The 26,338-nt window shown below is 43.8% G+C and overlaps 1 protein-coding gene across 2 annotated transcripts in view; it reads left to right on the top strand.

Moving 5' to 3' along the window:
- LOC138553514 (integrin alpha-X-like) overlaps positions 1-26,338 on the top strand; it is a 1,247,842-nt gene that overhangs the window by 911,690 nt on the left and 309,814 nt on the right. For both annotated transcript variants that reach the window (XM_069642543.1, XM_069642544.1), the window contains one exon: positions 20,958-21,031. In XM_069642543.1, the coding sequence (XP_069498644.1) occupies positions 20,958-21,031 (74 nt within the window). The remainder of the gene's footprint in view (positions 1-20,957; positions 21,032-26,338) is intronic.

Consider the following 26,338-nt stretch of genomic DNA (forward strand, 5'->3'; position numbering starts at 1 on the left):
GGCACAGCATCACAAAACCTGCTGAGAGTCACCATCATTACTTTTATCAGCCATACATACATATTCATTATTTCTAATGATCCAAAAACATGTGAAAGATATTTAGACAAAAACTGATAAATACTCTAAACAGTCTTCTGCCCAACCTGGTGGGTAGATGTCCTTTGTCTATGTTTATTGGCAGTGGCTGTGTGCAAACACATTCTGGCCAAATAAAGAAAATCAAACATAATTTAATGACTCACAAAAGGGGGAAACACATCAGTGCACGAAGAAACAGGGGAACAAAACAAGCTCTTGAAAGCACCATTCAGGAAATTCTCCCAAACTTAAACTGTTTTCTTGGCTCTTACAAACGGACTGTGCTGTAACAGTGCTTTCTCCACGACTCATTTGCTTTGTATAATAGTGCAGCAGCTGATATGTATCTTCAAGAGATCTAGCCGGAACTAAAAAAAAAAGCATCATGGAGAGGTCAGTGACAAAGAGGGGAAAAAGGGAGCAAAAGAAATAGGGAAGAATGGAGAGAGGACAAGAAACCAAGAGAGAGTTGGAGGTTAGGGTGGTGTAAAGCTGGGGAACTCTGCAGTGGAACCAATAAAAAAGCCTAATTTATCAAAGAAATAAATTGTAAAAGAGGGAGTATTTGCTCATTTTCGTAAGAACGAGCTGATCGCTATTCTGACATAGACCCATCAGGAGATGTATGCAACCTTTACTCTGGCCCACAATGCACTGCTGATATACAGTAGCACACAAAAGCCGTAATTGAACTTTGCAATGACATTATGACATCATCAGTCACATCAGCGATGGGTCGCCCTTTAATATCACTGATAACGTTATTTGGGGCTCGGTTTAATTCTTAGTGCATGTTGCATAGCAGGTGGTCGCCCACCATGCTGCTAACAGCAGCCCCCCTGCCGGAGATGTTTCTTCACCACATGTGCATTATGAGTAGTGTTCTAATGAGAGGGTCTGGGGTCAGTATCTCGCACAAAGCTGCTCTTTCAAAGACAGTCTTTGTAAACACTGCAACATTTTTCCTAACTTCAAGGCACATATTGGCTACCTACTTTAAAACTCCATTTGATACAGAAGTTCTTGATGTCTGTTGGTTTGGCCATATACACGGATCTCCTGAAAAAAACAGAGCTGACCATATCAAAAAACGGCGTGCACCGTCGATCTGTATATTTTACTGTTAATCTGCTAATTTGAAGAAAATATGGAAATTAATAATCACCCTATGTCTCCCAATTTGATCAAACAAAACCCTCCCAATGTACTTCTTAAGATTAAGCAGTAGACTCTGCTATCATACATGCAGCTCTGCAAAACAGATTGAGGAAGAGATACTTGTTTCTCCTCTTGGAAGGACCAACGGCAGATTTACATGCCAATGGGATGGGTAAAACACTGCTTTTTATCCCAGCTAACGCATGACAAGTTCATCATTTTTATGGTATCCATTGTTGTGACGTGGCACGCCTCTATTGGCCAATTTCTGAGCTACATGAGCCGGTATTGCTTGGAAATCCCATATACCCCGCAAGTAGGGCAATGAGAGCAAAGCAATGCCATTTCCCTTGTGTTGGTGCACTAGCGGCAGGGATTAATACCCAGTGCTTACTTTCATCACTGGAGCTCCGTACTGAGAGCCCTGCAGCCAGGGACACTCCCAAACTCGCCTGGGCCGCATCTGACAGACATGGCCTGGGCACGCTGAATCGCCTGCCCCCCCCCCACTCCTTACCTTATTGAGATGGGAGGCAGATGGCTCCAGCCTTTGCTTGACACAATCTTCACTGGGTCTCAACTGGCAGATTCGTCCCTGCCTCTCTATGACTGCCCTGACTGTCACTCAGATACCTTGACAGGACACATCCGCCAGATGTGTCCCTGATGTGTCCCGGCTAGAATCTAAGCACCGCCCCTCCTTCCTCATCATGTTGTACGTGGTTGCTGCGAAACAGCCAGTCCCCAGCAACAACTGCAGGCAAATTGCCCCACTTCACCCTAAAGATGAGACATAATGGGCCTCATTATGACCCTGGCGTTAAGGCAACAACGGCACCGGTAGTGCTACCGGCGCTGTTGTTGCCTCACCGCCTCATTACGTGTTCTGCTGGCGGGTGCCGGACTGCACATGTGGTCTGACCAGGCGTGCATAACAGCAACCGCGAGCAGACTAGGATGGTAGTAGCGGTACCGTTATTAATGGTACCGCTGCTACCATCCTCCCCATTCCCATTGAGCCTTATGTGGGCTCAAATGGGAATTGGGACAGCCCTGGCCCCGAAAAATGGGAATTACCGGGCCCGCAAAGGTCGGAATGGCCCTGTAATTCCCATTTTTCAGGACCCGGACCCGAATTTGCGGGTAGCCATGCCGGTAAAAACAGCATGGCTACCTCCAAACTCGTAATGAGGCCCAATAACTTTATAGACCATGCCCTCAGGCTGTTCCTGGAGGTAGGAGCCTGTAAACCGTGTTAAATGCCCCCGCTATGCTCAGGCCTTTAACTTGGTCTTCAGGGTCCATATCTCCCAGTTCGGCCCTCAGGCTTGGACTATAAAGCTTAATTGTTTCAGTTATATTGTACCCACTAAAAAGTGTCTCACTTCTCCTAATGAAATACTGCTTAACTATTACTGATATGTGCTAACAGGACCAATAATTCACTTGTTAGTATTGTGCCCACAGACAAAGGAATTATCTATGCATTATAATTAGGAAATTGTCAACAATATTTCTGAAGAAAATACATTTGGATTATAATGCATTAATTTTTCCTAAATATGCGAAGGGGGCAATTAAAGGTCAATTATATATTGTCCCTCCAGTAATTGCAAAACGGGTTTTGTTATCAAACTGAATACATCTGATGCAGTGAGTTTGCAATATATTAGATTAAGACAATAGAAAACTATAATTGAGAACAAATAATATATATAATATAATAGGAGCTAGAGTACGCTGAGGTTTGCTGCATTCTGGAAAAAAATATGTGTGCAATAGTGGGTGCGAAATAGAGAAAGATATACAAAAAAAATGTGACTGTGATGCGGAGGAAACAAAAAAGGCAATGCAAGGGCCAATCAGAAGATAACATGTGATCATATATTTGCCAAGGATGTGACAAATAATGTTAACTTCCCTAAATGAATGAAGCTCTCTCTATGTATACATTTTGATTGTGATATAATGAAACCTTACAGAGCAAGGGATTGGTCATTATCACTGGATATTAAACTTCCCTCAAATATTGCTGGAGGTGAAGTTAAGGGCTGTACACTGGAAAAGGGCCATTATCCCAAGCAACAAGGGCCCCTCCTGCTATTAGCACATAGAGTTGTGCGACTAAAAAGGAAAGTGTTTTACTATGGGGGAAAATGACCACAGACACCTAATTTATCATGTTAGTTTAATTAACATGGAACTAGTAGCAATAACATGTATGCCCTCTGCATTTCATTGTGTTTTGTACGTTTAGGGAAGGGACCTGATTTCTGTTCTGCTTTTCCTGCTTCTACTCAAGTCACAATGTTAGGAATAAGGTCTATAGCAGAAACCTCTATAATGCAATCCATGTAATAATAACTTTAATTTGAATGGATTGTGTCCTCCCACATATGCCTCATCTTTGATATTCGTATCATCAGCTTTGCTGTTTGGAGAAAAGAAAATTCCACACCATAGGGCGCTGTGCCCGAAGGCGTGGCGTTGATGTCCCTCGAAGGTTGCCGTAGAGCATCGCCATCATCCTCAGTACAAATAGCTCGAGCTGTGCCCGTTGGCTTCAGTTCCGTTTTTCAGAAAGCTTTCACTTTGTGTGTTAGAAAACGGCACTTCAGTCTTTCAGATGAAGGATGACATAAAAACCTATGTCCAGGCCTGTGCAGTCTGTAATCAGAACAAGCATGACAATAGAAAGCCAGAAGGCCTTCTAAACCAACCAGCTATACCAACAAAACCCTGGGAAATCATTGCCACAGATTTTACCGTGGAATTACCTTCTTCCAGAGGCTACACGACTATAATGGTTCCCATAGATTTGTTCACACATATGGCTCATTTTACACCTCTATACAAACTACCATCCTCGTCTGAACTAGCTGGGATTTTTCTAGAACACATATTCCGGCTTCATGGGCTACCTTCCAAGATCATATCCGACAGAGGGCCCCGGTACATATCCCAGTTTTGGAAACAACTATGTCGGATATTGGGGATCCAACGTGCCTTGTCCTCGGGCTATCATTCACAGACCAATGGAGCTACTGAATGAGTAAACCAAACCCTGGAACAGTATCTTTGCTGCTTTGCAACCAAAGTCCAGGACGACTGGGCACTATTGATACCTGTGGCCGAATTTGCTTACAACAATTCGGATCATTTAGCTATCAAGACCAGCCCTTTCTTCTGTAGCCAAGGATTTCACCATTCAGTTCTACCATCCATTCTCCCACATCCTACCCCAGTTCCTGCGGTCGATTCATGGATTGAAACTCTGATTGCTGTACACAAAGAAGCAAAGGAACACCTAGAAAAGGCCCGAAGAGATGTTAAACAATATGCAGATTCCAAAAGAAGGCCTGGTCCTTCGTATTCAATAGGCGATAAGATTTGGCTATCCTCAAAACTCCTTCCTCGTCACCTACGACCTAATAAATTGGCTGCCAGGTATTACGGACCTTTTTCTATAAAGGAAATTGTTAATCCAGTAGCCCTCCGACTACCAGAGTCATGGAAAAGGATTCATCCAGAATTCCACACTTCTCTGTTAAAACCATATGTGCAGTCCTCTTGAACTGCTCCAAGATCTGCTCCAGTCATTGTCAATAACCAACTTGAATATGAGGTCTCTATAATTTGTGACTCCAGGTACTGAGGAGGTCAACTACAGTATTTGGTCGAATGGAAAGGGTATCCTCCCAGTGAGCGCACTTGGGAACCCATCTCAAACATGAATGTCCCCCGGCTGATGCGAAGATATCATCTTATCCACCCAGGCAAAGCCAGTGGTGCGGGGCTTCAGAGGAGGCATGCTGTCAAAACCGCCAATTACATCCGTTCTGGACATCGTGGTCCCTGACCCATAGAGGACTGAATTCCGTAATCCTTCCAACATGGCCGTTGAATACAAAACTCAGTTTACCAGCCTTTACACGCTACGTACAACTCCTTACAAAACAGTGACGCCCCCACGGCTCTGCGCGTCTCAATACTACCGCTTAGTGTGTTCAGACATGTGTTGTCGAAGTTCGCTCGGGGTCTCCTTCTGAGTCCCGTTTTCCCATTTCCTTGATTACTCCCCTTTTTCCATTCCCATTCCTTGAACTACCCTCTTCCGTGCTTTTCTTCCTGGATTTCTCCGGTGCTCGGTCACGGCGTACCGTGCCTCCGACCTTAGATACTGTTTCCTTCCTGGTTCCCGATCCTGGATATTTGAACGCTACTTGGCGTAGGACTCGCAATCCTCACGCTGGAATCCGAGGGCCTGTATAACTCCGGACCGTGCGAAAGAACACGTCCAAGAAGGTTGCAAGCAAAGAGAAACAGGTGAGAAGGGGAGAGACTTGTGACACTGACTCCACAAGGGTTATTACTTGTCCAACTAAACATGATTCCCCTAAGGAATGGGCGGCCTTCAGAGTCTCAGTGATGCAAATCTTCGAGAATGCGGCCTATCCCCATCGAAGAAGTTGCGCGAAGACCATGCCCCAGCTCATCCCTCGGATGACAGAGGAAGGTCATAGACTACTAAACGCTCAAAATCCGGCGAGAAATTGTCAAGGGTACCGTCTGGAGAACGTTCTCCGGTACCTGAGAAAAAGAGCAAGTCGAGCCTATCGGTGCATAAATTGAAGGCAATGACAGACAAAATGGCGTCAGGTTCCAAACCTTCATCGACACCTGTGTCGAAGGTTTCGTCGACACCATTCTCAACGCCTTTTATTTTTTATATTTGTTCATGGTTTTCAAAACCTTTACGAAGTTCTTATATATGTAATATATAAACAATTAAAAAGAAAAAAACATTACTTCAATCCTTTCATTAGCCCCTCCACAGAGATGATGTAATTTGACTTATTTACAATTAAAACAATTAAACAATCAATCTAAAAATAAGTTCATATTACTATTATCAACCAAATCATTGAGAGAATATGGTCCAGTGCATTCTTGAAATAATAAACCAGAGTTGGACAGTGCCATTGGACCTTGTGCGAATTATAGAAACTCTCAAAAATCATGTAAACAAAGATCGTCTATTCCATATATATTTTCCTTAGATATCCATGAATCAACAATCGTACTTTCCCAAATCAGCTTCGATTACTTTCAATAGGCAAACCAATGGAAAAATCAAGGGGTTATGTTTTCCCAACATCCTCCTGTTCCAAAGGAATTCAAGCGCATCCTCGAATTCAATATTAACAAATTTCATTAGTGATTTTGTTCTAGCATCCTGGAATTGTATACATTCAAGCACTAAGTGCTTTAATGTTTCGTTGGGTTCCTCACACCCTGTGAAACAACATTTTACCTCTTGTTTTTTGGCCATTGAGTCGCCCCAATGCTTAATCTGTTCTCTGGTGTCTAACTGGTTCAGTTTAAAACTTATATACTGCATACACGTCAAATTACAAGGAAACACCGCCATGTATGTGCCACAGAGGTCTCTTTTCTGGATTAACTTTGCATATTCAGAGTACGTAGCATATCTCGTGATTCCTCTTAGTGTACGCATCCAATCCTGTTTGAATATTTTTTTTGGGACGTATACAGGTCTAAGGCATAAATCATTGATTGTAACATCCAATTCAATCAAGATATTTTGCATCCTCTTATGATACTGCATGACGGAACCTGTACAGTCACCTGATATGACTGTATGATAGTCCTGATAGAGAAAGTTCTTGGGGTGGAGGGTCAAGCATTTTTGCATAATTCGTTAATGCGCGCCTTTCCCTTCTACATGATAATGATACTAGACCAAACTCATGTCTAATAATACTGTTTGGTAGGCTGGAGAAAGGCGCAAAGCGGATTTCACCAAGCGCCACTGCAATACATCAAGTTGTTTGTTAAGGTTATGCAAACATATATCGAGAGTATACAATATCACCGGCTCAACCTTTAGATTTAAAAATTCTAGCAACGTTAACAATGAAAAAGTACAGTACTTGGAGAAAATAAGCTTCATTTGACACAAAAGAGGCCTTGTTTTTATCTTCAGTCTTTCATTCCAGAGACTGATTGATGATGTATTAGAAACAAAATAGCAGAGATAAATAAGCTTGGCTGATGGTGCAATTGAGACTTCATTAAGTTTCCAACAATAATCTTTTAATTTTTTCCCAGCATTGAAGACCATCATTGTGGTTTTAGTTGCATTGGGTCTAAGGTTATGCGCATACGTGAAGTTCTCAAATAGGTGTAACTTAATTTGCAATCCTGACGGTGTAAGGTCAAACAAAATAATATTGTCAGCAAATGCTAACCAATGAAGCCTCAGTAAGCCAAGTCTTACTGCAAACACCCTTGAATCAGACCATATATTATCAAGGTTGCATAGTTATAAATTAAACAGTGCTGCAGCTAAATTGCAGCCTTGCTTCAGTCCAAGGTGCGAAGGCACTGGTTTTGTCATTGCCCCAGCTAAAGTCAATTTAATCATATATGCAGTATTGGTATGAAGTTGCACAATCCAATAGATCAGGAATGCAGGGATGCCAACAACAGACAGCTTCCTCCAAAGCATGTTTCTTACAACAGTGTCGAATGCATTAGACATGTAAATGCATGCCATGTAAACCGGGCATGCTTCTTTTATTTTAGAACCAGCTAATATATGTGCTACAGTAGTGGCATTCAACACAGTGATCATCCCTCTTCAGAAGCCTGTTTGATATTTTGAGTAGATGTTATGAGATGCTATATATTTTTCCATATCGTGCAAAATCAGAATCGCAAAGACCTTTGCGGCCGCATCCATGCAGGAAATCGGATGATCATTTTCAGGATTACCTGGGTCGCCCTTTTTAAAAATTGCTACGATTATAGGTGTCACCCAAGTTCGTGCTAAATTTAGGGTCTGCATGATTGTGTCAAATTAAATTTTTAGGATTCCTGCCCATAGCAGCGGATTGGCCTTGTAAACACAGGGCAGAATATCATCAGGTCCAGCCGCTTTAGAGTGGGTTAACCGTCCAATTGTCCACTCTATGTCCTGTATTGTCCAATTAAATACTTGCTTGTCAGTGCCCATTGTGGGCTTATATGTACATTCCACAAAACGCACTGGCAATCGATACTTGTTTACAATATGAAGTTCCCAATCTTCAGCAGAAATTATATTTGGTGAAAGGTCGAGAATCAGGATGTCTAATAATTGACCCGATGCGTCTTGTCATGTTTACAAATCGATGTTATCAGTTCGTAATTATCTTCATTGTAAGTTAAGACTTTGAATCCTCTAATTTTGTTCTTAAAGTCTTGTATACAGATTTTATTTTTTTGCCAAATATAGGGGAATAGTCAAATATTAGGGATCTCAATGTTCTATTCCTTACACGCTTCATAAGCATAACTTTATGATCAAACTTGTGGTTTAATAAAGGTTGCCTAAGTTTCTGCCTTGCCATAAGATCAAGTAGGGATGTATTTACTATGTTAGATATCATCGTTTCCTGTTGAAGTATACAAAATAAACGAAGCCCCGGAAGGGAGCTAAATCATTAACATCTTCAAATTTACGATGGACAAGATTTACTAATTTGTAACATAACACAGGATTCTATCTAAGGGATAGGTTTGCTCGATCGCTTTCTGGTAGTTGCAGTAACTCATCGACTACATGTTATGAATACGGAATGCAATAGAGTTTTCAATGGGTGCATGATCGCTGTATGTGATCCTATGTACAATCACTGGTTTCACTATATTAACAAGCGAATGAGATATGCAAAAAAAATCAATCATTGAGGTCTTCATTCCCCTAGTCCATGTATGTTTAGAGATTAAATCTGCACAATTCACAAAGCACAATCCCCAATCATCTACAAATTGGGCCCATTTCTTTCCTATCGTCCCTGCAGTCCTAGTTACTTCATTCTCTTGTACAGCAACCGTCTTTGCCCTTTCGAAACAATATGAGTTGAAGTCCCCTCCCACAATGATGTCAGAATAATATTCATGTACTCGTGCATTTTCAAGGCAAAGGTCAACCTCTTCAAACATAGCCTCTATATCAATTTTCTGAGGATTCCAGTATAGATTAACTAGCCATAGAGGTTTATGTTTACATGCATTAAGGGTAATAACAACAGCGATAACATGATCAGATACATAAATTAGCTTCGAGGTGCAATCAATATCATTATTTAATGCGATCGCCAAGCCTCCTCCGGGCCGTCCCTCTTTTGCCTTAATTGCATGTGTATAAAAGGTAGGATAACCATGTAATACCAGATCCTACGTTTTCATCGTTTCCTGAATCAACATAAGATTAGGCATTTGCGAGGGCAGGAACGAGGCCAACCACTTAGGAATATTATTAAACCCACAAGAGTTCCACGAGTGTGTGGACAAGTCATCATTCTATTGCTGCTAGTTGTCAATATTGCCACCTTTGTTGTTGAATATTGCTTTCAACATGGGCTCAACCCAGGCAAACTCCTTATTGTTCAATGCTATGGAAAGCAATTGGGATATACATCATTTTTCATCAGAGTTGTGCATTCCAGTGGTGGGCCCGCTTCTTTGCCATTACAAGGTAACTGATACTGCAAAAATTCCTGCGCACCCATTTCATCATTGAAAGTATGCAATGTAAAGCCTAGTTCCAACAGTTCCGACCTATATGACCAAATACATTTTAATATGCTCACAGAAGGTACATAACAAATCATTCTGTAGTTGTTATAACATGGTAGAGAAATGCCTTCAAAGTCCTTCGTAGTGAGCATTCTTAAGGGAGGAATACAAGCCATCAGTTCAAGCAAATATTTTCTGTTAATCAAGCTCCTGCTAATATTTCCGCTTTGCCCTCCAGCCCAGTGATATTGATTGACCAACCTATACTCCCTGAACTATCCCTTTGGTCATTCGACCTGTCGGATACTTTACCAATGCCTAGATTGCTTCCTGTTGTCATAACAGAGGGAGCCACTACAGTTTGATCTGTGATGTTCACACTTCCCAATCCGTGCCCAATGGCCACTGTGTCCATGCCACGGTTGTATGAGACTCCATGGGCATTAGGTTGCCTATCCTGTACTGAATTAGAAATCCTTTGTAAGTTAAGTTCATTAATCAATGCTTCAGAAGTTATAAGACCACCTTCAAGGGCTCTTTTCAATGACCCCAAAAGATCGATAGGGGGTACAGTCCCAGCCAGGTTACATGCTTGTGCAGGCCATAACACCTGCAAGGGGCCAATTCCATGATTGCCATTCGATAAAACTGTATGCGTGGTCCCCTTGGTGCATTTCCCATCAGATAAAGGATGCTTAAGACTGGAGAGGTTACCGATCTCCAAGGTGGGGGACGTTTCATGGGGAACAAATGTGGATCAAGGCTGCCGACCTCCCCCATAAACAGCCTGCTCTACCACCTTCTCTATAATAAGTTCCCTAGATTTTCCCGAGCCAGTCACTATTATAAAGCCTTTTTCAGGTTTAGCAATTTCCCCATTACAGATTTCTGCATATGAACATACCTTACTGGTCCCTGTTATAGAGCCTTATTGCGACTTTCGTTCCACCCCAGGACTCACTTCAAAGGGCAAGCCATCTATACAAGTCATAGGGGCAGCGAACATGCGTTTCCTTCCCTCCTTACAGAAGTAATTATTGAAGTTCACCTGTTTTCTCTCCACTTCCACAGATGGATCAGTTGGAGGGGTTAAAGTCACCTTTTTGCTAGGCCTATCTTTCTTCTCTACTTCACCCTTATTACTTTCACCTTCTGACACTATGCTCACTGGTTGAACAATGGATTTATGACGGAGAAGAGCTTGACTCCCTTCACTAAGTTGGTCCACATCGATTATGTCATCCTCAGTGGAGTTTCTTAGTGTGTCGTGACAAAAAAACAACCTTTTCATTACAGTTCCCTCCTCTTCCACCAATTGTTTGTTTATCTTCGTGAGAGCAGATGGGCTATCCAAAGACCCATTCCCATCCTGCGGGAGCTGGGACGTTGGGCCACCCATATTCTGAAAGGTATTTTGTTTGATATCCTGTAACGCAGTTTTCATTTCGTTTATATCAATGTCAATTGCAGCCATGCTGCAAGCATTTCATTCAAAGCACTTGCGTGCCTTTATCCTCAAATGACATCACCTCCTTTAGTATAGGACCTTGAGTTGCTACAGTAGGTATCATGGAGGATTCTTTTAGTTTGTTAGGACAAGTCTCCCTTGCAATTACAAATCCCTCCAAGCTATTAATTTTGGCAAGGATTTCTCTCATAGAAGATTTAATCTCCCTTATCTCGAGATGGGTATAATCGTGCCCTTGGTCCAAAAGGTTCAATATACGTACGATTACAGGGAACGTAAAAGGCACCTCAGATAAGGCTGCAGAGGACATATTGATGTTCGCTTCCACCCTATTCGGAAGTACATCAATGCCTTCCTCCCCTCCTATTGATGGATTACTCCGGTTAGGTTCATTGGTTTCTAACTTATAATCATCTTTACCATTTAGCAAATGACCATCTCTATTAAGTTTGTCGGAGGTACATGTAAAAAAGGGATCAGTGCTGTCACCGCTACCATCATAACACCACGGATCATTCTTTGTTTTAGAGTACCCAAGTGCTTTAATTCCGTGTGTGCTTGGAATTAATGGTGTCAAAATACCAATAGATAGCCTAACACGTTTGTTCAGTTCAGCCATCATGTCAGGTCCAATCTTTGAAAGGTCATTCAAGGACTCATTAGTGCCTATAGATACATTCAAGGTACTCATTACGTGTGCCTGCATAGGTTCACAATCCCCAGCAACTTCGCCTTTCTTGGACGCTTCCTCTAAGCTCAGGCTTAATTCATCAAACTTTCCATCAGCATTACATGCACTCAAGTCAGGTGGATCAACCTGTGCAGCATGTACGTTCCCTTTAATTATATTTCCAGCAACCAGCTTACCCGCATTAAGCAGGATGTGTGCCATAGGTGAAACCAATTTGTCCTGTACCACATTTTCAACACTATTTGCAGTACAGTCAGTAAGGGGCAACGAGTCCTCGGTGCTCATATCCGGGTAGGTTCTCTTGCCAACACACACCAATGAATCAACATTCAAATTACCTAACAATAGCGCCTCAGGGCATCTGCTGCTGCGCAAGCTGCTGGCCATAATTTCCTCTTGGGCAACTCACCACTAAACAAAAAGCCCAGTGCTCGTAGAGAAAAAGAACTCTAAACACTCACCAAAAATGCAATCCAGGCAATAGAATAATCTCTGCCACTCCCTTTCCCCCCCTCCCACCCTAACAGCCCAACAGCACACTTGGGCACACTTGCAAGGCACGCACGACAATGCACACGGACTGCAAGTTATGAGGAGTTTCCAGGAGCAGGGGCCGCCATGCAATGCAGCTAAAAAAAAACAAAAACAATACCCATGACAAAAGCAGAACCCTTGACTGGATAGCTACCTCCAACTGCCCCACCAATATTACTAAAATTACCCCCCAAACTTGGACTGACCACTTCCTGATTGATTTTAACCTAACACTCAACAAAGAAGTAAATAAAGAAAAAAATAATGCCTCCCTCCCCACTAGATCAAGAAAAACATCACAACAGACAACATCTTACCACGCCTCCTTCCAGTGATCAATGCCTTACCAAGCAACTCTAACCCAGACATGCTGGTTGACAACTATAATGCAGCCATGACTGAAATCCTACACATTGTTGCCCCACTTAAGAATTGCACGAGTAAACAACAAGTCCATCTGAACACTTGGTTTACCCCACTCCTAAAAGAACTCAGACTAGAAAAGAGGAAGTTAGAAGCTATATAGCCTCACACCCCCACGGATGACAACAAATTAAAACTCAAACTTCATGCCACCAAATACGAAAACAAAATCATCCAAACCAAAAAAGAGGTTTACAATGGAAGGATCCTTAAAGCATCCTCTAACACCAAGGAGCTATTCACGATCCTACGTGAACTTGAATCCCCAATACCTCCACCGAACAACCTACCCAAAGACAAACAATGGTGTACTAACATCCGAAATGCCTTAGCTAACAAAATAAAAACTCTGCAAACCAAAATTACGCTAAAAAGAGATTCACTCCCTCCCACGGAAACTCAGATTACACCCCCTCCTTGCACCAAATCTGATCCAATACCGTTCAAATATTCTAAAATCACTATTCATGAAACAAAGAATTATTGCCTCCTAAAACCCTCTAACTGCAAAGGCGACAGTTGCCCTGCCCAAATAATCAAGGATGCAGCCAGAGACTTAGCTCCTTTTATCACCATCTCATTAACGCCTCCTTCAGGTCAAACACGGTCCCCAGCAGCCTAAAAGAATCCTGGGTCTTACCACTCCTGAAAAAACAAACCTTAGACCCTTCCATCCCAACTAATTACAGACCTATAACTACTGTCCCCTTTCTCCTTAAAATAATTGACAGAGTGGCTTACTTACAAATTAAAAAATATCTTGAAACAAATCAACTATTAGGCTCCCGCCAATCGGGTTTCAGACCCCAACATGGCACTGAGACAGCTCTAATATATCTCAAAAAACCCAAATTGATGAACTTAGCGATAAAGGAAACATAGTTATCCTACTCCTCCTTGATCTGTCGGCAGCCTTTGACTTGGTGGACCATGCAGTTCTATGTAAGCATCTTGCATCGGCAGCCGACTTTTCAAGTGAAGCTATAGCTTGGGTCCAATCATTTCTCGACAACAGAAGCATGAGAGTCTTCTCCTCGGCAGCCTCCGCAGACCCAGTCATAACATGCAACCTCCCTCAAGGCTCCTGTGTTTCGCCCACGATGTACAATATTTTCATTAAGTCTCTATTTGACAAATTGGACAGGTTGGGTATCACCTACACTGATTATGCAGACAATACCCAAATCCTTATCCCCCTTACAGGCAATTTCACATCAGATACATCCTTAGTGAACAAAATGTACACCCTCATTCAGGCATGGATGGCCACCCATGGCCTCTGCCTGAACAATGAGAAAACGGAGAACCTAATCCTTGGCTCAACCAACAACTTAAAAAAACTCAATGAAAACTACAAGGCCTTCAATATCAACGGTAACATAATTACAGTCGCCAAAGAAGTGAAGACTCTAGGCTTCTACCTGGACTCCACACTCTCATTAAAAAAACAAGTAAATTTCTTGGCCTCATCTACGGCCTACACCGGCAAACTGATCAAAGCATGCAGACCCTTCCTGTCACCAGCTAGCTGTATCATTCTAGCTAATGCGCTCATCCTATCCAAATTAGACTACTGCAATGCACTCTATGCAGGAGCTAACAAATATATCACAAATAAACTCCAAACGCTGCAAAACAATGCGCTTAGAACAGCCTTGAACCTCCCAGCCAGAGACCGCATCTCCAACGCTAGAATGAATCACAATTGACTAAAGATCACCGATCGGATCCTCTTCAAAATGGTCACCTTAACCTTCAAATGCTTAAACAATGCAGCACCAACATACCTGAAGGAAAGAATAACCAGAAAACCTACAACACGGCCTACCAGAACAGCCAATTCATATTGCCTCCAAATCCCCAGATTTCGTCTACAAAAAACAGGGGGAAACAGCTTCCCAGTAAAAGCAGACCAGCATTGGAATGCCTTACCAGTCGAGCTAAGAAAAGACCAATCCTACAATAGCTTTAGGCGCAATACCCGCAATTGGCTACGGCATAATGACCAATAAATCATAGCAATTTAGGCCGCCTCTATTCCTCTGACCCAGGTAGTAACAAGCTCTCAACGATTCTTACTCAGGCTTAGGCACACACTAGCAACTAGGCCAATTGTAACTATCAATATAACTGTAACTACCCACACATTAGCATATTCTTGTAACTATGTAATTTATGTAAATTGTAATATTATATGTACCTGTATATATTCACCTATGTAACATGTATTGCCACCAAGCTATAAGTAATCTTGTCATGTTGTGCGCCCAGCTACCCAAGGGTTCAGGGCGCCCTATAAATAATAAACAAACAAACAAACAATACGTAAGTAACATGAAGATTCTCACTTACGTATTTAGAACTTTACAAGCCCAACCCAAGCCCAGCCCACTGCTACACAAAGACCAACCCACAGCAAGACGCCCACAAGCCCAGCCTACAAGCTACGTGCAAAGTTTTGTAATCACGATAGTCTCAATGTAATTACATTGGTGTTGGTAGTCCTTAAATCCTTTAGATGTTTCGCCTCATACACACAGAGACTCCTTCTTCTTGCGCATACAGCGCCTGCACACTGCTGTAAAAGTCCTCCAGTCCTCCACAATTCGAGACAGTATTGCAGCAGAGTGCTAGCCCAACAGCTCACTTGGGCACACTTTGTCGAAGGCACCTTCAAGTTTATCGAAGCAAGCGTTGACAAAATCGACACCATTGATGACTTTTGTCGAGTGCAAAATCGATTCCTATTACGTCATCAACGCCATTAGTGAAATCTATGCCAACGCCTTCATGGCCTCAACCCTTGGGTAAGGTTTATACCCATTTACCAAGAAAATACTTTTTCAAGTCTTTGGGCCTCATTACACGGTAGGCGGTAAGGGTTTACCGGTACCGGTATTTTACCGGTACCGGTAAATCCTTACCGCCTTACTACGAGGTCCCTTTGCGGGTTGGGGAATTTAACGCCTGCTTTTTGCAGGCATTAAAAACCAACCCGCAAAGGGACCAGTGGAGCTAATTACGGTACCGCAATTTGCGGTACCGTAATTAGCGCCTTCACCATTCCCATTGAGCCCTGTGGAGCAAAAATGGGAATGGGGGAAGGGCAATGGTAGAAGGGGGAATTACCGCCCCGCCAACCTTGGAATGGGGCGGTAATTCCCCGTTCCTCCAAGGCGGTACCGGTAAATTACCGGCATGAACCATGGCGCTAATAGCCCCATGGTTTACCACCTACCGTGTAATGAGGCCCTATGACTTCCATTTATGAAGAAGAAGAATCCTCTGGAGAGGATTCTTCCCCGTTTGGGTTAAAGTATGGAACATAAAATGCTCTTGAGGAGCTAATTGATCCAGAATCAAAAATGTCTGATCTCTATGACTGTCTGCAATCGGCTAGTGGCATAGACACTTTGCCTGATTGAACCCATCTGATCATGCTGATTCAGCATACAGGAACATTATGAATAGGGTTGTAGAGTTCATGGGCTGGAACAGGAGTTCACCCACATACAAACAAGATGATATTCTAAGCCAGGGTCCTCAGAAAGATCCAATACTACCTTTTCCTACAGCCCTTCAAAAGAAGGTCATAGCTAATTGGGAGACCCCAGAATCTGGACCTCAAGCAAACAAACATTTTGCAAAAAAATCTAGACCATCATCATCTGATCCAGACTATTTAACTAAGCACCCTACACCTGAAAGCTTAGTGGTCCAAACAGCTACATCCACAAGGCAGCCTGCTTACCCATAAATTCCCCCCGATAGGGATGATAAAAGAATTTATGCATGGTCTCGTAAAAATGTTTCTTCAAGCAGTTTGGCTTTAAAGGTAACCAACATTACTTGCACACTTTCCAGATTCACCTACTACACCATGTGGGACTGTATTAGTATGGTGGCTCAGCACATTCCAGAAGGCGCGGAAAGAGACCGCTTCTTGGCTATTGTGAAAGATGGAAAGGAGGCAATGGGGAATGTCTCCAGTCAGGACTGGACACTGCTGACAGCATCTGCAGGTCCATGGCTTCTAGCACCGTGCTATGCAGATTTGCGTGGCTGAGAAAGTCGGGCTTTGCACCAGATGTGTAGGCCAGACTACTCAATATGCCCTTTGATGGTTTGAGGTTGTTCGTCAGCAAGGGGATGCAAGTCTGGAGACGCTGCAGACCTCTAAGGTGGCGGCTAAATCACTTACCGCCTCCATATGTCAACCTCAACAATACTCCTACTCATCTTCCTTTTTTATTCCTCATTTGAAAGAGGACAGGCTAATCAAAGAGGACAAAAGAGATTTATTTGTGGTGGACGAGGAAGGGGTGCTAAATCAGCCCCAGCAACTGTCCCCTCAGCCGCTACTGCAGCCGCCTCGAAGCCACTCTGTGGACTTAAACCACAAGACCCCGGTGGGAGGCAGCTTCTCTCAGCATTTGAAAGAATGGCAAGGCATTACTTCAGATGCTTGGGCACTGGAAACAGTAGCCCAAGGTTACTGCCTTCCTTTTCAGAAAAGACCTCAGGACCATCCACCGGGATACAATTCTGTCAAAATTCCGGATCCGCTCCTGTTGCAGGAAATTTTAACCCTGCTAAAGAAAGGTGAAATAGAACATGTACCTGTAGCGGAGAGAAACAAGGGTTGGTATTCCCCCTACTTTCTCAGGACGGAGGATTGAGACCGATCTTGGACTTAAGAAATGTGAACAAATTCCTCAGTGAAGGACAAGTTCAAGAAGGTTACCCTTTCTCAGATCCTTCAGGCTCTCCAACTCCAAGACTGGTTGGTATAATTGGACCTTCAGGATGCTTACTTTCATGTACCAATCCATCTCAAGCACAGAAAATACCTGAGGTTTGCGGTTCTCACTATCAGTTTTGAGTTCTGTCATTCGAGCTGACCTCCACCCTGAGGGTTTCACCAAGCTGATGGCAGTAGTGGCAGCGAGTCTCAGGAGAGGGGGGATTCACGTCTAACCCTACCTGGACGATTGGTTGATCAGGGCTCGTTCACCCGAACAAGCCCAGAAACATCTCAGAATCACCTGCCACTCCCTACACAGACTGGGCTTCTTCTCAATTACAAAAAGTCCCATATGATACCATTCCAAAAGACTCCAATTCATCGGAGCGGTGTTGGATACTTCCTCAGGGAAAGCCTCGCCTCCCGAGGTGAGAGCTCAACACATTCAGCAGAAGGTTACAAAATTCCAGAATGGCCAGCATCTTCCGGGCCTTCGATTTTTTGAGGTTGCTCGTCCTCACGGCATCCTGCATTTTCCTGGTGCCAGAAGCCCGATTGAGAATGTGATCCCTTCAATGGGCTCTCAGGACTCAATGGTCCCAGTTTTCAGAGAATATGTCGGATCACCTGCAAGTTCCGAGCAGAGTTGCTGAAGACCTAGTTTGGTGGGCTTGCGAAAAAAATATTCTTAAGGCAGAGTCTTTTTGGCAACCATGGCCGGAGATAACAGCAGTGACGGACGCCTCACTCACGAGGTGGGGAGCCCATACCAACGATCTGACTATCAGCGGTCGTTGGTCACCATCGGAGTCCAAACTACATATCAACCTTTTAGAGCTGAGGGCAATCAGACTAGCGCTGAAGGCTTTTCTACCCTCTGTACGGGGAAAGAATGTCCTGATAATGACGGACAACAGAGTGGCCATGTACTACCTCAACAAGAGAGGAGGTGTAGGCTCACTACCACTGTGCAGAGAGGCAATGCAGCTCTGGTTCTGGGCAATACAAGAAAGTATCTCTCTGTCGGCAGTTCACCTAGCCGGAGAGCAGAACACGGCAGCGGACGCTCTGAGCAGGCAGAGCACAGTATCCCACAAGTGGGAACTAGCTCAGGAAGTCCTTCAATAGATCTTCACCCTTTGGGAAACCCCTCAAGTGGATCTGTTTCTTGACTGAGGTCAATCGGAAGTGGGATCAGTACTGCTCAAGGGAATTTCCTCCAAGAGGAGCTCTAGGGGACGCGTTCGTAGTGGGCTGGAAGTTTCCACTCCTGTACGCATTTCCTCCAGTCCCTGTGATTCCTCGCATAATCAAGGGGGTTGAGAAAGTTCAGGAAAACCATGATCCTAATTGCCCCGGATTGGGCCAGGAGGACATGGTACCCGGAGCTTCTGGACATGTCCATCTGCCCTCCAATACGTCTTCCACAAAGAGAGGATCGTCTCTCGCAAGAGGAAGGTCGGGGTCTCCATCCAGAGGGCAAGACACTCAGCCTTCACGCATGGTTTCTGAGAGGCTGATATATAAGGACTGGGACTTCCCGGATGATGTAATGGAGATTTTGCTTCCGGCCAAAAGGCCAGCAACAAAATCCTTGTACCGGTGTCGTTGGAATAAGTTCAGTAACTGGTGCAGGGATAAGAATGTGGATCCATTCCAATGTGGCATACTTATGGTGCTTTCTTTCCTGATTAGCCAATCTGGGGCTCTAGATTAATACAACAAAAGGATACCCAGCAGAGCTTTCTATCTTTAAGCGCCCGTCGGAAGAAGTGTCTTATTTCAAGATACTGCTAATTGTACAATTCTTGAAGGGTCTCGCTAACATGTACGCCCCAGTCCCATTTCATTCCCCTGTTTGTGATTTAAATCTAATATTAAAATTCCTTACTTGTATTCCGTTTGAGCTTTTACATTCTTGTCCTCTAAGGCTCCTCACACTGAAAACAGTCCTACTAGTGGATATCACATCAGCCCGCACACTATTTTCCATAAAGATAAAGTAATACTCAAGGTCAAACCTTCATTTCTACCCAAAGAAGTCTCTGATTTTCACCTGACTCAAAAGATCATTTTGCCATCTTTCTATCCTCCCCCTCATGCAAGTAAATAGGAAGAAAGACTTCACAGGCTGGACCCAAAAAGGGCTCTCAGCTTTTATATTTCTAGATTGTCAAAGTTTAGGCAAAGTGTCCAACTTTTTATTGGATATACTGGCCACAAATTGGGCCTAGCTGTAACAAAACAAACTTTATCCAGGTTGATCATTTTGGCAATCGGAAAATGCTACAGAGTGGCGGGTAAAGAACCTCCAGATGGACTAAGAGTTCGTTCCACCAGCGGCATGGCAACTTCGACAGCTCTTCAAAGGGGTTTCCCGGTGCAGGATATCTGTGCAGCGACCACTTGGTCGCCTACGCATACATTTATGAAACATTGTTTAGATTCGAACTCGTCCCAAATAGGTCTCTTTGCCAAAGCCATTCTTTATATGTTCCATGATTAGAGTTAATTGATACTCCATCCTCCAAATTTTTCACTGCTTTCAGAGTCTATCAAAGATGAGGAATACGTGGGAGGGCACAATTAATTTGAAGAACAAGTTATTTACCAACTAGTAACGTTCTTTCGACTGGATGTTCCTCCCACGTATTCCTCATTGACCCTCCCAGCCTACCCCGCCGTACAAATTACATGAATTACACTCCATGTTCCTTGAGATTTCACGATCTAAGGTTACGCCTGATCAACTCCTCAGTTGAGGATATTGAAAAAACAAAACTGAACCTAAAGGGCGTGGCTCAAGCTATTTGTACTGCAGATGACATTGACGCTCTACAGCAACCTTCGAGGGGCATCAACGCCACGCCATTGAGCACAGCAACCTCTGGTGTGAAAACATTTTTTCTGAAGCAGCAAAGCTGATGATACGAATATCAAAGATGAGGAATTTGTGGGAGGAACATCCAGTCGAAAGAACGTTACCAGTTGGTAAGTAACTTGTTCTTTGGTAGCATATAGACCATTCATACCTTATGTCACCAGAATGCTTGCACCCCACATCCACCATAGAGTGAATTTTCAGGATGATACAAGTCAATATCAAGTTCTTCTGTGCCTATGCGGGTCACCCAGTCTACAGCATGCTCCTTACCATGAAACTGAACTCCATGTTATTCTTAAGATGTACAGTTGTGGTATGTTACTCTGTATATCATGACTCTACCTGAAACTGCTTGGGCACTAACATCTTATACTATGTGTTTGTGTAGCTTTTCTTTGAGCAGAATTGTGGCAGTGATGGGATCTGTCAAGATTTCCTGAAGATTACCTTCAATTTCTCAGGGTAAGGAAGGCACAAAGGTAACAATCTTTGCAAAATGTGCTTCTTTTGGATGTTCTTAATGCTTTGTGTAATGACATACAGGCTCTTTGCAATCGCCGAGATATAGGCATATAAATAGGTGGTTCCCATGATGCAGCATCTTCAATTTAATGTATGGTCCTAAATCCTTCATGAAGTTCCATACCACTGAAGGCATGCCCTGAAATGCTCACGCAAGAAAAAATACAACCCGCTAGGGAAAAAGGCTCAAGATGCTCTTGCAAGTGAAACAAGTATTTATTTCTACAAAAATAAGTGCATCAGCAAAGAACTCTGCTGCCACGGAACATCCTGCCAAACAATGTACAAGCAGAATCTTATAAGGAGACACAGCGTCATAGGTGACGTCATCGTATACAGTGAAAACCCACGTGGCTAGTTGGTGCGACCCTATACATGGACGGCCTGCTCCATAGGGGATGTCAGGTCAGTCAGGTCATTGGTGCCATCTGTCTTCCATCACGTGGGTTCTGCTGGGCTCATCGTCTCCAAGGAACCAAGGCTGAAGAAGCAATTAGCTACATTTGTGAACAATGCTAATCCATCATTATACACTGCACCTGGCAGGCTTGAGGACTGGCACTAGGAGTCTCGAGGTCACACCGACCCACATGTACTTCACTCGGTCCCGATCGTGTCATCAGCTTCCAAGGCTTCCACCCTCACTTATCCGTCCCTGTACCTCGCACTACAAACCATGTCATTATAAAATAAAGGTGGGATGACCATATTCTCATATCTTTATGGTTGATTAGTTTATGGTTGGTGGTTTGGGGTCAACTGGTATCTTGGAATGGAGAGGTCTCGGGAATAGGGCAGTTGTATGGGCCATAACTCTTAGTTCGCTGGGTGGGGGTCAGAGGCCTGCTTCGGCCTGTTTGTATTAGCATGCACACTGAGGCATCCAGTACTGTCTCGTAGCCTTGCTGGGCACATTCTTTTTAGAACAAACATATTTGCAACAAGTTTAAAACAAAGAAGGGTTTCTGTGGAAGTCGGCGGCATGGGCCTCTCTCATGAGCGCTTGGGCCTATCCAGATTTCCCCTACAAGCTCACAGCCTGTGTCTAACACACTGAATACTTTGACTATGGCTACTAATATCTAAAAAAAAATTGCCTTCACTTGTTTATGTGCATTATGTCTAAATGTCTAAATCGCATGCAATATTATGACCGTGTGGGACATTTAGGACACCTCCTTACCCCCTGGTCTATTATAGTTCTTTTAATGGGGCTTGTCTCACCTAAAGCACCTGGGGGGGTGGGATGGGCTTGCTCCTTTCCCAACATTCCCCCATTTTGTTACTTCTACAGTACCAAACTCCCCCTATGCACGCACTCATTCTACCTTCTCACCGCCTCCTCATATGGTGGGGTTCCTTTTTCTGGTATCCAGGTCCTACAAACACACTGTACACTCTCCCCTGACCGCGCATACTCCTCAGGCGTGCATGTCATATAGATACATCCCCCATCGCCTGCCAGATCCACCCATACTTCCTTATAGTTCTCAGGGTCAGGGGGTGGAACAATAATGGTGTGATATAAACTGCCTACTTTGTCTCCATAGGGGATGGGGAACATGATAGGGATGGGGTGGTCTGTCTGTATTTCACCATCTTTAGTATTGCTAGGTACCTTTTTAAATCCCAATTGACACCATCATCACCTATTAGGCACTGCTTTGGCACAACACCAGAGGCCCATCTGACAGGTGCAGAAGATGACCAAGACAAACTCTATGACGGGCACCAGCATCTTCACGGTGGCACCCAACCAGGAAAGGGCCCAATCGAATGCAACATCAAACCAGTCATTTCCTTGTATTCCTCCTTCTTTCTTCATGCGAACTCCTAGACCAATGGACAGCCGCAATTATGTGAGATAATGACCAGTTATCCGCATTTTTGGGAGGAACGAATGTGCAGCAGGAATCACCAATTTTTTGGCACTTCCTTTGCCGGCAACATTTCAAGGATGTAGCTTTTTTGCATCATCATCAGTCTCAGGGCAAGCAGCTCAACCTTTATGACGTTGAACCCATGCTCGGTGTCATTTGCCAAATGGACCAGTACCCGGCGTAGAATTTGCTGCCATTTTGCATTGGCCCCTGCTTGCACGCCGGGTAGCAATATGGAATCGAAGAATGTTTCCGCTCAGTCTGTATTCATCTGAGATTTCAGCGAGCAATGCGGATGAGTCTCCAGATAGGTAGTTTGATCTCTTCTTCCTCCAAAGCTTCTCATATTGCCCTTTTCCGGGTAGGATACAAAACTCTGGCGTTGGTAGCGAGTTCTGTTCTTCAAACGTGGGAGAAACGGTCAGCCTGTATAAGGTATTGGCTCCCCTTGCAAATGTTCTTCTGGGAGTACCCATAATGCTGAGTGCAGTGTTGCCAGCGAACAGTAGCCCCTCCATGATGGCAGGAGGTGCAAGTAGGCTTGTTGGCCACAGACCCAGTAGTAATCCATCACAGCCGCTGTGCCGCCTTTCAGTTCTGGAATCAGGAGGGTCTTATTGCAGAGTTCAATAGAGCCAATAAAAATAGTTCCCTCACTGTGGAAGCAAAGTTCATATGTTTCATCTCAGTGCACTTCACTGGTTTTTCCATTGCTGCAATTCATGTCAACTTTGCAATAGGCTCTGTCCAAATTTGTGCTCAGGTTGCTTCCACTCAAGCCAGGAGCTCCTCTTTATATCCTAGGACGCCCTCTGCCATGCAGCTGAGTGTGGTGTTGTGCCATCCTTTTGTTATATATTTAAATCCTTGGATCACCAGATATGGTTGCTGCAATCATTTAATGTCTATCAGATTATTGTTACATTGCAGGGGTTCTGGATCCATGAGCCCTAGTTGCACTTTGTGTGCCCGGACGGTGCCCTTGACCCTACATAGCATAAGGTGAACCAGGCGCTGTGCCTCTATGATTTGTACTTCTTGTGGCACTAATACCTTGGGTGCTTCCGACACGTGCGTGATTAGTGAACATACATAACAGCTACCATTCTCTGGTTCTCTTCCTACCACACTCATATCCATATACCAACTGTTGGTCATCTTGGGGTGTCGCACATCCTCAATAGCATCAAGGCATAGCCCATGGTAGGCATCATATTTTGCCCTTTGTGATTGCCTTTTCATTCTCCTATGTGGCCTTATGTGTTTGCTAACAACACTTCTTATGCTAATATCATCTGTCACACTTATATTGCGAAAAATACTCTAAAAAATCATTAGGATTTTTTTTCTAATATCATACTCATACATACAGGTTTACTTGTCGGTCTGCTATAGCTGTTATTATGCTCATTACTATTGTTATACATATTAACAGTAATATTGGTGATGTTTGTGTATGCACCCACTCCTCGCCCCTATTTTACATGACCTCCCCATATAAAATATGCTACCCAATAAATTCCCTCTATGAACATTAGAATGGTGAATATTCCTGCAATAAAATGTGTGACACACATATATGAATATGGGCATCTAATAACAATATTATAGCTAACACCTTTTCTAATATACACTGAAGTATTTGAAGCTGCTGGTTCCATCGTCTTCTCACATAAGGGAGAAAAAAGAATGCAGACAAAAATATAAGGATGAAAACAAAAAGAGAGAGGGATGGAGAGAAAGCGAGAGAAATCTTATAAAATATTTATGTTCAAGCAGTTGTGCGTGTGCACAAATGGGATAAGAGCCAGAAGGAATTGTGCAATCTGGCTGTATACTTGGTGCTGAGGTAGGGGAGCAGTGTCAGATGCCCGTAAGGCGATTGTATAATGTTTGATGGTGCCTGCGGATGTTTGAAAGGTGAATCCAGTAGCGAAGCACCTTCACTTTTACTGCGAGGGGAGTCGAAAACACTACTTGATATGGGCCATGAAATCTGGGGTTATTCCTTTTTCAAACAAAGCTCCTCAAGTGGATAAGGTCTGTAGGCAGCAGCGGTTGGGCGGGCGGGGAGCCTGTCGCTGTCGTGTCTGCAGTGTCCGGTGTGTCCTCTGGTCGTGGCAGTGCAATCTGTTAGGAGACACATTTAATTGCACGGGTTAGGGTTATCAAATACTTTTTAAATTCTTCACCTAAAACCGCTGCCGCTCTATGGGCATCTGATGCCCTCCTGACAGCGGATATGGGCATGGTCATGCACCAACCAGTAACCACCTTCTGTGGTGATAAATGGTGTTCCTTGCTGGGTTGTGTGCGTAAACTGAAGAGGGCCAAAGGTAAGCAGTGCACCCAGTTCTTCAACATGGTGCAAAGCTTAGTTTGCTCTTGAGAAGGCCATTGATCCTCTCCACAACGCTATTGGCCATGGGGTGATAAATTGAGCACATCCGGTGCTTGATGCCAAGTAGTGTTGTGATCTCTTTAAAGAGCTCAATGAAAAAATGAGTGCCGTTATCAGACCTTAGCACATCACACGCACCCCATTTTTATTTATTTTATTGTGAATTTGTAAGGTGCTTATACAACAATTCAATTGTGTTTTAAAGCGCCCACAGGGCAACAGGGAGGGGGCATGGGAATGAAGAACAAATACAACAATTAAAGATGAAGGCGGTCCTACTAGGCCTTGTGAGCATTCAGAAAGTGCAAGTGCAGAAGGAGAGAAGGGATGAGGGAATGGGGGGAAGTGCTAGGGAGCAGCTGTATAAGTAAGTGCAGGTTTGCGGTAACATAGGCCATTGGGTGCCAAGGCAAAGTGCTGGGAGGGGAGGAGGATGTAGGCGATTGGGTGTGGACGGCCAGGACCCGGTGTCATGAGGACAGGACGATGGAAGTGTTGGACGCGGTGGAAGCGCCATTGATACACCCTTCACAGCGCTCTGTGCAGCGTTCTAGCTGTTACGCTCTGTGCTCTTTATATCGAGGTTAGCCACGCCCCCTCCTTGCGTTGCAACTGTTTCCTGTTCTTCGCTACACTGGTGCCGTTGGTTCCCGTGCCTCCTGTGTATTTCCTTCCGACTGGAATTTATCTTCTGTAGCGTCCTTGTTCCTGTTCCTTATTTTTTCCGCTTTTTGCAGTGCTACTCTCGGCATCTTTTTCTTTCTATTTATTTCCTCCGTTTCTCTGCCTGCGCTCGGACTTCCACTTTCTGGTAACTCCGCCTCCTTTCTCGTCATTTTCGGACTACTTTTCCTCCGGGGCATCTTACTTTCACACTGCTATTTTTTCACAGCTCCTTCTAGCCTTTTGATTCTACTTTCTTTTTCTCCTTAACGTTTGGGTGAGTTCATCTGTATTCTGCCTTTC

This window comes from Ambystoma mexicanum, unplaced genomic scaffold (assembly GCF_040938575.1).
Source record: "Ambystoma mexicanum isolate Mex_15411 unplaced genomic scaffold, UKY_AmexF1_1 Mex_scaf11, whole genome shotgun sequence".
Classification (NCBI taxonomy): domain Eukaryota; kingdom Metazoa; phylum Chordata; class Amphibia; order Caudata; family Ambystomatidae; genus Ambystoma; species Ambystoma mexicanum.